A 12,139-nucleotide genomic window follows, 5' to 3' on the forward strand; every position below is an offset into this window, starting at 1 on the left:
TGCTGAGACCAAAAAGAAGTATGACCCCCAGCTTGTTGCCCTGAATATTGGTAATTTTGCCCTGTCCCCCTGCCATATCTGATGTTCGTATTGTCCCCATTCATTTTGTTATACCGATCGCATCATCACTACATCCATCTTGAATCTGTAGAGTAGGAATGGGTGGTGAGAATTAAAGAAAACCGTGATGGACCTGTACGGGTGTTGTGCTGATGCAGTGTACAAGATCTTGCAATTCTGTCCCACCATGAGGAACTAGGACTGATGGCAAGTTTTCTTTCATTTGCTGTCATAGATGTTGTTAGGTTAGACCACTCTCAACCCTGTTCATGGAATAGCGTATGCAGCACCAGAGAGAAATTGCTTGTGCACAGTAAACATATATACTTGTTATTGTAGTGGGTGGACATGCCTTATTATTCACCTATGACATGTTGACCTTCTAGAAGGTCTACCTAGCATTTTGGTAAGGACCTACGTGACGGCACGGTATGGAGCGTGGTTAGGGATGATGTCTCTACTAATCATTTTAATGAAAGCAATCATCCTCTCTCCGGAGGTGAACAGAAACTGAATTTAATCTTATAAGCATGTGAAATAAGTTAAACTACGGGCAAAAACAGTCTTTGAGGACCTCTGCTGTTTGACTGTTTAGGTTTCTGTATTATATGGTTATCTGAGCTGATGTCATGTATGCTGCATTGCTGTAATATCTTCAGCCACAGCAAAACTTAATGTATTACCATTGGGAAAAAAGCTGGTGTGAATGATATTCTGTTTTTCTTGAAAACTAGTGGAATTGTTCATGTTGCCTTTAGAAAACAGCAGCTCAGCCCTTACTTTGTTAGCTCTGTGGCAGCAAGCTGCGTGATGAGAATCTATGCAGCCAAGTGCGGCTGCTGAGTAATGGCTCCCCTGCGGTTAGTACAGATGGCTGGGGCGTTCTACCCACGCAGGTTTTGGTAGCCCCATCGCGCCAGGGACAACGCTTGTTCCTATGCATGTAACGCAGCCTCTCAAATGGCAGCCCTTTTTGGTAGGTTACAGTTCCTGCTCTTGTTCTGCTTACGTGTGTAAGGCCCTCGACTTCTGGAAGCTGGAGCTGAGGGGACACATTTGAACTGAGGCTGGCTATGGCCCTTTCCTTCCCCTGCCACCCCGAGGGTGTTCCTGAGGACACGAAGTTGGTGGATTTCTGTACTCAAACCTTCCATGAGTCAAGAAACAAAAGAGCCCAGTGTAACTGTATTGATGTGCAGCACCTTAGTCCCTGTGGAGAGGAAAAGGTGTTTGTTGTTACCTTTGGGGTAAAGAGGTGTCTGTAGCAAATGTCAGATCATTTCTTTTACTTTTTGTGCAAGTATCAGCCACTGCAGGGGCACTTGTTTCTTGTACTGTCCATGACTGGATCTTGTGTATGGTATCTAGCCAGAGCACTCTCATTCTTAATGAGGACAAGTCTTAGTGATTAGTTGTTATCTGGGCGGTACTTGGGAGTGCAGTTTTGCATTTGGACGTTCTCTTTATGTTAGGGAGAGAAGGTCTGTGAAAACAATCCGAGGGAGTTGTTGCAGAAAGGAGTATGTGTGCGCTACCTCATGTCCAGATCATTATGTTCTCATGTGTTGGATTTGAAATGTATTTTGATTTAGTAACTGTTTTCCTGTGCTTGCACGCAGCTGATGGCCAAGATTTTTCCACGGCTGAGCGTAGAACAGTGTTGTTACTGCAACAGGCCGTCTTTTGGAGCAGTTTGCAGTGATGCTGAGCTGACAGACAAATCATTTGAGTGCGTATGATTGGCCCCGTTGCCCCAGGCATAGGATGTCTGTTTTGCTTTGCTCCCTTTGTCAAGTTTCATAACGTGAGGACTGCAAGTTGCTGCTTGGCTTTATGCAGCGAACTGAGCGTCCGTGATGATCTGCTGTTGGTCTTCACCGCTTCCTGTAAACCTCTTGCTGTGCCTCGTAGTCACTGTGCTCCTTTGGTAGCTAGCTGTTCCTGGGCACTCCCTTTATCGCATTCATTTTTGGATGTTTTGGTAGCTGATCTTTTGTCTCCAGGTGCCTTTGAAAACTACTTGCTATCACCTGGCTGTACGTGGTTTTCTCTTATTTTTCTTCTTGCTACAACTTGCACCTACTTAAAGTAAATGTGCCAAATTGGCTTTACTCTTGAAAGAAATAATAGTTCAATGGATTGCTTTGCTCTGATTAAAAAGACAGTAAAGCTTTCTTGGTTGTGTAGCATTTTATATATTCCCAAAGTCCATTTTTATGCAAAGATTTGCTTTTTCTTTAGCTTCTTCAATAAGAAATATTCCGTAGGATTTCCAGGTTCTTTGTGACCTCTGGAACCCATAATTGATTTGATGGAATGGACCCTTTTTTGGTAGCCGGCTCCCTTTTGCTGTCTTTCTCGATGAATAATAACATGGTGGTCTGGTGAGTGGCAGGATTTAGTATGTGTGGTAGGAAAGGAGTGGCTCAGCAGAAATGGTGCTTTCCTCCTTTTTTTCAGACTTGCATGTTTTGCCGTATGTTTGGGATAGGCTGGATTAGAAATAACCTTTCTCTGGTTCAGAGAACGCTTAGCATTAAGGATTTGACGGATGCCAGCTTCTTCCAGAGTTTGTGCTGTTCCTGGCTGTTGTTGCATAACATAGTCCCCAGCCAAATACCTGTAACAGCTAGTTCTTACGGAAGCCTGTCAAAGGTACAGGTAGAATTTAACGTTGCTTTGAGAAACAGAAGGAAAAATCTAATTATTGTTTTTTGGCTTCCCCAAATACTTTTCACATTCTTGGAATAAGTTAATATTGCCAATGTGGTGACTTCCCTATTATTTCCAGTCATTTATTCTTCAGTCATCCCAGATACAATTAGTATAAGAAAGTCCTTTTAAAGAAACTGTCTTTGCCTGCCTGTAAAACATATTGCTTGTAGTTCACATAGCGCAAATAAATTGAAGTGGTTTCCTTTCATATTAGCTGTCTGTACTGCGTTTGCCAGTGTCGTCTTCCCAGTCATGCAGATAGACTATAAACCTCTGAAAAGCTGACTGAAAAATGATGAGAGAGCAGCGTTTTTTGAAAACTCTTACAAAACATTATTTTTGTTTTCCAGTCATCCCTACTCTTTGGGACAGAGTCATATTCTTTGGTTTCATTCATGTTCAGTGTTACACTGTTTGTTGTCAACATTTTGACCTTTACCACTCAGAGAAGTTAATTTGACTGCAAAGATACAATTTTCGCTGTTGTTAGTGTAAAGAATGCCACATATACAGCAACTAGGTGAAATGACACTGTGAAATTAATCTCTAGATTTTAATAGTTACTTTTGCTGGAATAAATAATTACCTAGAGGTTATGGTTTCAGAGCATAAGATCTAACTGGAGTCAAAGAAACTGAGTTTATGCTCCTGAGTATTTTGTTGACACCTTTTGCTTTGTTTTACAGCATGTGTCATAATGAGTAAAAATATTTCATTTTTGTTCCTTACAGATGAAACGGGATAAACCAGAAAATATACCAGATTTGCAATATTTAGTAAAAGAAAAATTTACTGCATTGCAGAGCAAGAACAGTGACTCAGATTTGCAAAGGAATGAAAAATACATATATTTTAAGGATCAACTTAAAGAAATGAGAAAACAATGTAAGTCTTACTTAAAAAATGATTTTTTTGAATGCTAAATGGTAACATGTCTACTAAATGTGCTAAAATACAGAACTGCCACTTACGGCTCGAACAGAGGTGAGTGTTCCTCTTTCCAAACTTAAGTGCAGTTACTTTCGTGGTTTTTTATAGGTTCCCACAGCTCTTGCCTTGTCTGAATACAAATATTGTTAAAATCTTGCTTTACATCTTTTTTTGGTAAGGTGGGCTTTTTCATTTGCAGTGACTTTTTTTCTTAATTGATAGGATCTTCTAAAAGGATTAGGTAAGCTGTTTTCATTTGTCACTTAAACAAATTGCTCCTGTTTCACAACTTAGGATGTGCTGCAACTCTAAGAAGACCTTTGCTTTAATCATAGAACTATATTGCTGGAAAATGCTTACTGTGTATGTTCTCAGGTTTACAGCTTCTGTGCGTGCACCATATAACACTGCAACATATTAAAATCTGTTTTCCTTAATTCATGTTGATTCACTAGGTGTTAAAATTTTAAGTTATTTGTGCTTGAATTACCAAAGAAGTTGGAGAGTTAGCAGTTCTAGTACTTATGCAACACAGCAAAATAGTATATTTTTATTGCCCTGCACACATAGCAGCTATTAAAAAAATCACTCTGTTACTGTTGCTGGGAAAGTTTATGGGCGCTAACACTATTTGTGCTGTTCTTCCCCAATCATGATTATGTTTTGAAATCATATTATTTTGCTTGCTGTCCCTTGACCCCTGTACCTATTCCCTCCCACCCTACATTTTGATTTCAACATAAACTGGTATCTCAGGAACTTCAGGAGTCATAGATTAATGATTTATACCATTGGAAACTGAAATTCTGGATGCTGTCTTGTAGCTCTCCTTGAGTTTTGTTTTTTTGGAGCCCAATCCAAAACTCGCTGAAACTAGCGGAAAGATTTTTCCCTCTGACTTCACTGGACTTTGGATTGCTTCCCTAGAGAGATTTATGAAGTGTGAGCACATGCTTGGCAAGGTGAATTTTAGATCTGATATCTCAAGACTTGCTAGGACTAGGGCTTCAGGGCTTAATACATTTGTTTCCCATCTTTATGGTTTTTAAGATTTGAGATTTGAGTATTAGCACGGATCTCTGAGTTTAATAGATCTCTTGGCATTACTGTAAGAATGAACACACCAAGTTGCAGACCACAAAACAGTGTAATTTTCACTCCCTACATAACCATAAAATTATTACCGCCCCACCATTATGTTGTAATTCCTAATTTCCAGGTGTTTGTAAGTGAGAAGATAAAATCTTGATAACTGACTTTGGATTTACTTTCCACCCCGTAATTGCCTGAGGAAGGGGTGTATGCCCTAGCAATATGTTCAGCTCAGGCTATGTGACTGAGCTCTAACTGGTAGAACTGTTGAAAATCCCCCAAATTAATTAAGCTCCATAAGAGCTATTCTTTAAAAAAAAAAAAAAAAAAAAAAAGAAGACGACGTCTTTCTACTACTCCTGTCTGAAATCAAGGTTTGTCTTATTGGCCATTTGGACTTTTGTTTTGGTTGTGCATAGAGGTCAGACTGTGGCCAACAGGATATGCATGATGATGTCTGATCGAATGCTGCGCCCAGTACGTGGACTGTTGATCAGCCAGGTCAGTTTAGGATTAGCAGAATTCATAAGGTCTTTGATGCGGGAAATCTATCACATTTGCCCCTATTGCAGCGTTTAATGCAATTCAAAAGATTGAATGGAAAATTGTTAGTTGAACTTTAACAAACAAGCTTGGATGCAATTTAATGATCTTGTGTTCAAGTAAACAATTTGTTTCAGCCCCCTGTCTTTTGAAATGGTAAACTAAATGCCACCTCAGGTCCACAGATAGCCAAGAGATGGAAAATTCAAAGTAAAATTTCCTAAAGCAAGCACCACTTTACTGCTTCGAATATGTATCAGTGCTGTCTTTTCTGGCTAACTAATCCACTGATCCCCTGTAAGGTCGCTTTCCTACTTCAGTTCCCTCTTCAAAATGCTGCTTTACCAGGAAGGCTTCTTCAGTAATAATGGCTGACTGAAGGTCGGTGGAGTCTGTTTATACTCGCTTACATAAATCTGCTTCCATATGATATAGTGACCTGCAACCAGTCTCTGTTCTATGCAGTAATGTGATCTCCTTGCTGTTACCCTCAACTTCCCTCTCCCTTTTGTCTGTTTTCCCCACTCATGACTAGCCTTTAAAAAAGCCCCAAAATTGTAAGCACAATTTTGAATATAAAAAAATTATTCACAAACTTAAAAATTATAGATGCCCACATTTTTGTAGGATCAGGGTCTCTGATTTTAACATCTTCAAGACAGGCTAAACCTACACATGTACTTGCATCTAGTTCAGTAAAGCCCTGATCCTGAAAGTAGCCTCTTCTTATTGTTGGGCTCTACATAGCAGATGAATATACTGAGATGTGTAATTGAGCATTGTCAGTATTATCTAACATACTGCGTAAGCCAAGTTACTGTAAAGAAGGAGTGAATATGGGGCTCAGCGGGAGGAAGCTTGGAGTTGTAATGCCAGCTGAACGTTCATGAAAACTGTAGAAGACATCCACTAGTTTCGATAAACTGATGATTTACCTCATAATCCACCATGTGTACATTTTGTTCCCTTTTGTAAAGGTCACTCAGTTAAGTATTCAGCAGTTGTGCTTAAGTCAAGTTGTATGTGTATTCTTTAGCTTTTCCCGTACGAGATTATGGCTTCATAATCGTGATTTCAGTAAAACAGCTCTCGTAATACAGCGTATTGTAATGTGTCTGCAAATTCTGGGACACATCTTGAAACTACTTTTTGTGACATGTATATTAATAACTGTCAGCAGCTACTTGTTTTATATTTTCTTTTCGACTATTAGTGTTGCTAGTTTTTGGCACAACTTAGTGCAAAACTCCTGGCCTGTTTTAAGCAGTGCATACACATAGACTTTATACTCCAATTTTTAGCTCTTTCCTGGGATTTGCTTTTATTGCTAACTCAAAGAACATATCAAAACATAAAACTCCAGTCAGGTTTTCTCAGATGTGCTTTCTTGTTTTTTCCTTTATCCCAGCCTTTCCCATCTCAAAGAAGCAGATGGGGTAGATGATAGAATGATTTCTCTGTGATATTGAGTGACCATTAATCCTTACATATCTTTTATACAGGTTTGGCATTTGTATCTAGAATAGCCAAACAAGGAAATGTTACATTCTCACATTGTCTTGCTACTTAGAAATTATCTAGGATTTGAAGGAGAAAAACCTTCTTGATACAAGATTTCCTAGGTACAGTGCAGGGTGTGAAGCAGTTAAATCTAACCTTAATTTAACAATCTCTCTTCTTCTTGAGATTCTTGATAGTTGCTGCCACAGTGATGAAGAGGGAGCTGCATGGTTGTTCCCTGTCACATGACAGGTAATATGCCCTGCGGTAGGTAGCCCTCATACCTGGGGAGAAAGGTACTGCATCGCCTCCAGTCCTGCCTCTCCTCTAGGCACTTCTGCAGAAAGGAGTCCTTCTTAGCTTTGAACTTCTGCAGCTACTCAGATGCAGAACTGAAGTTGGGAACGTGCATTTCTTCATGGCAGTAAGGATAGCAGTGTGTCTTAGAGCAGTTTGCTTCCTCCTCATCTTTCATACAGTTGGCAGGCATTCTCCTTCAATCTCTAAGCCTTTATTATGCAGCTAATTTAGCAGAAGTATGTGCAAAATGGTGCAGAATCTCCACTTCTGATGATATGTGTCAAAACACTGTCAGATAGGTTTTTATGTGAACAACCGGTGATTTTTACTGAAGGTGCATTTTCAGAACTATCCTGCATCCTGTTCCTAAATGCCCACTTCTTATTTTTGATGGAAAAAAGTTTCATCAGTCTACTCAAAACTACTTAGAATGTAAGCGTTAAAAAAAGAAGTTTCATTTATTTCTTTTTTATAAGTTTTTTAGCATTTCTTGTACCCCAGAATGACTATGTTATCTTTTTCAAATATGCTTTTAGGCATATTCACTAAATATTGTAGTATCCAAAAGTTCTAAAAGATTGCAGATGTGGTTTGTAAGGAAAACTTTCTGTGACCTTAACTGTACATGACTGGTGCTCCGCTTACGCAAAAGGATCCCAGATTTGCAGAGTGGTTAGTGATCTACTTTTGATTAAGGGAAATGTTAGTTGAATAAATTAAACTGCAAGAGTAAATCATTTGAAATCAGTGAAATTGCTGGCATGTTGCACTTCCTTATTGGATTGTAATCGCAGTACAGAACCTTGCAGGACTGAGCCCATAGGGACTAAGTCATGATAACTGTAGAAATTGTAGCTCTGAATTTTGTATCTCCTATAAATTTAAAATCCCACTTTCTGTTTAATGTTGTATTACCCACTCTTTTTATTTCATGCCAGTATGTATATCAAAGGCATCTTCTGGCACAGCATATGAGAGTTGTGCCTTCATGAAATGAAAATAAGAGTTGTCTTTAATCTGTAGGTATCAGTTTAAGTTTCGAATACTCTGTGAAAAGAAAAGAAAAGAACTGATTGGAGGCTATTATCTCTACTCCTGTGACCCTAGCTGCCACTGTTGTATTTATCGAAGGTTATTTAGTTTCACATATAGTGCACAAAAGATGAAATGTTTCATGGCTCTTTTATAGTAGCTGGTAACATGCACTTTGGAATCCTTGATAACTATGTTCCCTGCGTGCGTCCAACAGAAACAAACTTCAGTAGTCATTTTGTAGAAAGTATTAAGATTTGAATGAATTACAATATTGCTGGTTATGCCAAGCAATTTAAGGAGTGAATTTGGCAAAGTGAAGAAAGATAGTACTTTGTTGATAGGAAACAAATCATTTTGAGATGCAATATTGGTTTTGGCAACTTTTTGTCATAGGAAAACAGTCATTATGATGTTGTTTGGAAAGTAGCAGCACTGCAGTTGTAATGAACTTGCTTGCCCTCTCCACTGACAAAAACATACCTCAGAAGTTTTGAAAGGGAAAAGTATATAACATGATTGAACATTTTGCAAAGACAGATTCATGACCAATATAAATGAGCATATATTTTCAAAGGAAATTTTAAATTTGATGTCTGATGTTCAGGTAGACACCATCATGCACTGCTATGTGATACATGTATTTTAAAACCGTGCATTTGCCAGGAAATAATGGTGTAAAAAAGTGTTGTTTCAGATGCAGTTTTGGGTAGAAAAATAATACAATGGAAGGAATTCTCTTTAAATTCATAAAACAGTCTATCTCGAGACTCTGGGAAAGACTGAAGTCTTTGATTTGCCTTTAATAGGATAGGAAATCAAGCTGCAACATGACACTGTGTAGTATAATGCTTGACAAGTATCATCCAATTAATCCTCACAACATCGTACTGGGGTAGGCAGTTTAATTTTATTCCTCACCATCTAACAGAGTTGAAACTTGAGTAAATAGTTGAAGTGACTTGTGCAAAGTTGCATAACTCATTTGTAAGTCTGCATTTCTCTTCAGTAGTTCCTAACTACTTAGTCTATTTTTCAACTCTATTCTTAGCTGTGTAGGCAGAGGAAGAGCTGAAAAATTAGGCCAATGTATTTTTCTTACTATTCTTAATATAAAATAATCATTTAGATCATTTTATTGGATCTGATTGTGGGGAAACAACTTCAACCCAAAAGCTGAAAATTAGTTACTGAAAATGGGATTGGAATGGATATTATTATGACAGTTCAGTGATATGTGTGGGATACGCACTTCTCATTTAAGTAAAATTCTTTATATACAGCCTTCTGATTATTAAAGAAATGAAAGATAGTCTAGGAGTCAGGAAGGCAGCCTGCAGTTCGGGAGACCTGGGTTTAGTTCTTTCCTTTGTTACCGTCGTCCTGTTATTACCTAGATCAAGTCATTGGGGTTCAGATTGGACAAGATTTCACTGGAAGTTAGCTGCCTGAAATCTTTGTGGGTCTGAGCATTACGTCTGTGTTTGAATTTGGCTATGTGTATATGGTCCTTGTGGACTGTGCGAGGAGAGACTGAGGAACGTGCAATAGCTCATGTCCATGCTGCTCAGGGCTGGTACCCTAAGGAGCAGCGTAGCCACATTCACTCTGCACTGTGCAGCACTCTGTAGCCTTGTGTCTCATGTGGCACTCCTATGGCCCTAAAACATCATTACTGTTTTTTGTGTTTTTTCAGTTCAGAGAACCTGAAGTAATAACATAGCTGCATTAAGCCTGCCAGAGTGTTATTTTTATGGAATGATGCTGAGGGAGCAAATTGCAGCCCCTGAGGAGTGACATGAAGATGTGTAGAGGCATTTGTGTGAATGAGGCCAGATTTTTGGCTAGGGTTAGACGACTGCCTGGGCAGAGAGGGAGAGACTTGACCTGTCATTGTCCGTCTGGGACTGTTCTGCCTGGATATTCTGGGGAAGGAACTAGTGGCTAGAACTAACCCACCTTTAATTTTGAAAGATTAGACCAGTGCCTAGGGGTGAAACGGAGTGAGCAAAATTGATGATGGTTATATCTCACATGTAAACCCTCTATTTCACAGAGTTGTTGGGAAGAGAAACAAGCTAGATTACAAGATGCTCAAATATTGCAGCAATGCGAGGTATACAAATACTGAAGATGAATATCCAAACTGCATAATTACCATCAAAGTTAGTATCTTTGCTAATTTGCAAAAAAGGACCAAATCTAGGATGAATGACAGGTTCAGAATGCTTGTCTTGCAATCTGGGACAATTCTTCCAGGTCAAAAATTAGCTATGTTTATAGGAAAAGAGACAGACGCTTGCATTAACATTAATCCTGTTAGCGGATGAACAGAGAATGTCAGTTGCCAATGGATCTGGTCATGTTTTTTTTGATGAAATGATTGCCTTTGAAAAATGTGATTCATTGAAACAAGAACTTTCTGCAGAGGTTTATTGCTCTGGGATTTAAGGGTCTGAAGTGGAATTTGTGGTTAAAATGGAGGAGAAATCAACCCACCACCGCAAAAAGCCCTTCTCCATTGGGAGTTACCCGGAATATAGGAGACCTAGATTCTAGTTTCAGCAGTTTTTAATTCAGACCTGGACTGAATCTGGGCCTACTAGGTGATTAACCTGTAGGCTGTGGAATCAGTCTCCTTCTCTTTCTGTTCAGTGTGTATTTAATTGCATATAAAAATAGAAACAACTGCTGAAGAAAATATTGAGAGACATTGGCCTTTTAGCCCTATGGTAAATGCACTCAGATGAAGGAGGTATCTAAATCAGAAAGAGCACCAGATCTATGTCTCTCTTGTTATAAATATCTGCCCTTCCAATCAGTGAATATTTAATGGTACTCTTTCTTTATCTCTTTCTGTTTCTCTCATCTGGTCTATATATCTATGTGTTTTTGAAAGATATTTTTGAATATTTTTCATATATCAATAAAAATCATATATGAATATTTTTGAAAGATTGACATTTCAAAATGTACATCATTGCAAAACTTTCTGCAACCTATAATTCCTGTTTTCGTATCAGCCCAGCTCCCAGAGTTTTCAGATCAGCACTGAATATATAAAATCAAGAAAGCCCATGGTGTGTTGCATAGAAAAAAATTTTATTATTATTATACACTTAGGGATAATACTTTGGGTAATTTTTTGTTACTGTCATGGGATTGTTCTCTCTTAACTGAGCACTTTGATGGCTGCCGGCATGGCTTTTTTACTATTTGTAGGAGCACAGGTAGGAAGGAGCCTTGTGGTTGCTGATTCTGTTCTCCTGATGTTGCAGTCAGTCACCTAATCGATCACCTCTTTGCACTCAATCATGTAATAAAATTCCATCTTAAAATATATTAACTTTTTGCCCCATCTACTTCTATTGGAAGACTAATGAAAAACCTTAGAACCTTGCTCAGATGGTAAGAAATTTTCAGGCTAAGCAAATTGGTGGCCAAATTCTTTATATTTGTTCTTGCAGAAACACTGCACCCTACCTTATGTAGATCTTCTCCCTCAATGATATTTGGTTCAGTTCAGTCAGTTCCCATATTTCTTGACTCTATAGTAATCCATTTGTGCAACTTGGAAAATTATTAAATTGCGTGTCTTGTGACTGTATTTGAACTCATTGGAAAAGTTTTATAAATTTCAGATGAGTAAGAAGTATAGAAATAGATGCCAAAGTTTGCCTGTTGAATTCTGAAGACTTCAATAGATTGATTATACCCTGTGGAACATGTGTTTTCTGGTAACAAAATGTGCTTTCACTGGGATTTTTCATTCACTTACCTTTTTGGACAGTTAGGGTTTTTTCATGCTGCCATAATGTGTATTATTTATTTTTCTAAAAATTTAAGCAGTGGGAATGCAGGGACTGCCTCTGCCAGCTCAGTACTGTTTTACTTGCCATTGTGTCTTTCACATGTCATTTAGACATATTTGCAGAAATAAAGAATGGAAGAATTCTGTTCCTGTGCC

At 38.5% G+C, this 12,139-nt stretch overlaps 1 protein-coding gene across 3 annotated transcripts in view; it reads left to right on the forward strand.

Annotated features, from left to right (window-relative positions):
• The window catches only part of NSMCE2 (NSE2 (MMS21) homolog, SMC5-SMC6 complex SUMO ligase), a 131,615-nt gene that overhangs the window by 55,909 nt on the left and 63,567 nt on the right, over window positions 1-12,139 (forward strand). For all 3 annotated transcript variants that reach the window (XM_026110081.2, XM_064507861.1, XM_064507862.1), the window contains exon 4: window positions 3,507-3,660. In XM_026110081.2, coding sequence (XP_025965866.2) covers window positions 3,507-3,660 — 154 coding nt within the window. The remainder of the gene's footprint in view (window positions 1-3,506; window positions 3,661-12,139) is intronic.

The sequence above is a fragment of the Dromaius novaehollandiae genome, chromosome 2 (assembly GCF_036370855.1).
Source record: "Dromaius novaehollandiae isolate bDroNov1 chromosome 2, bDroNov1.hap1, whole genome shotgun sequence".
Taxonomy (NCBI): Eukaryota; Metazoa; Chordata; class Aves; order Casuariiformes; family Dromaiidae; genus Dromaius; species Dromaius novaehollandiae.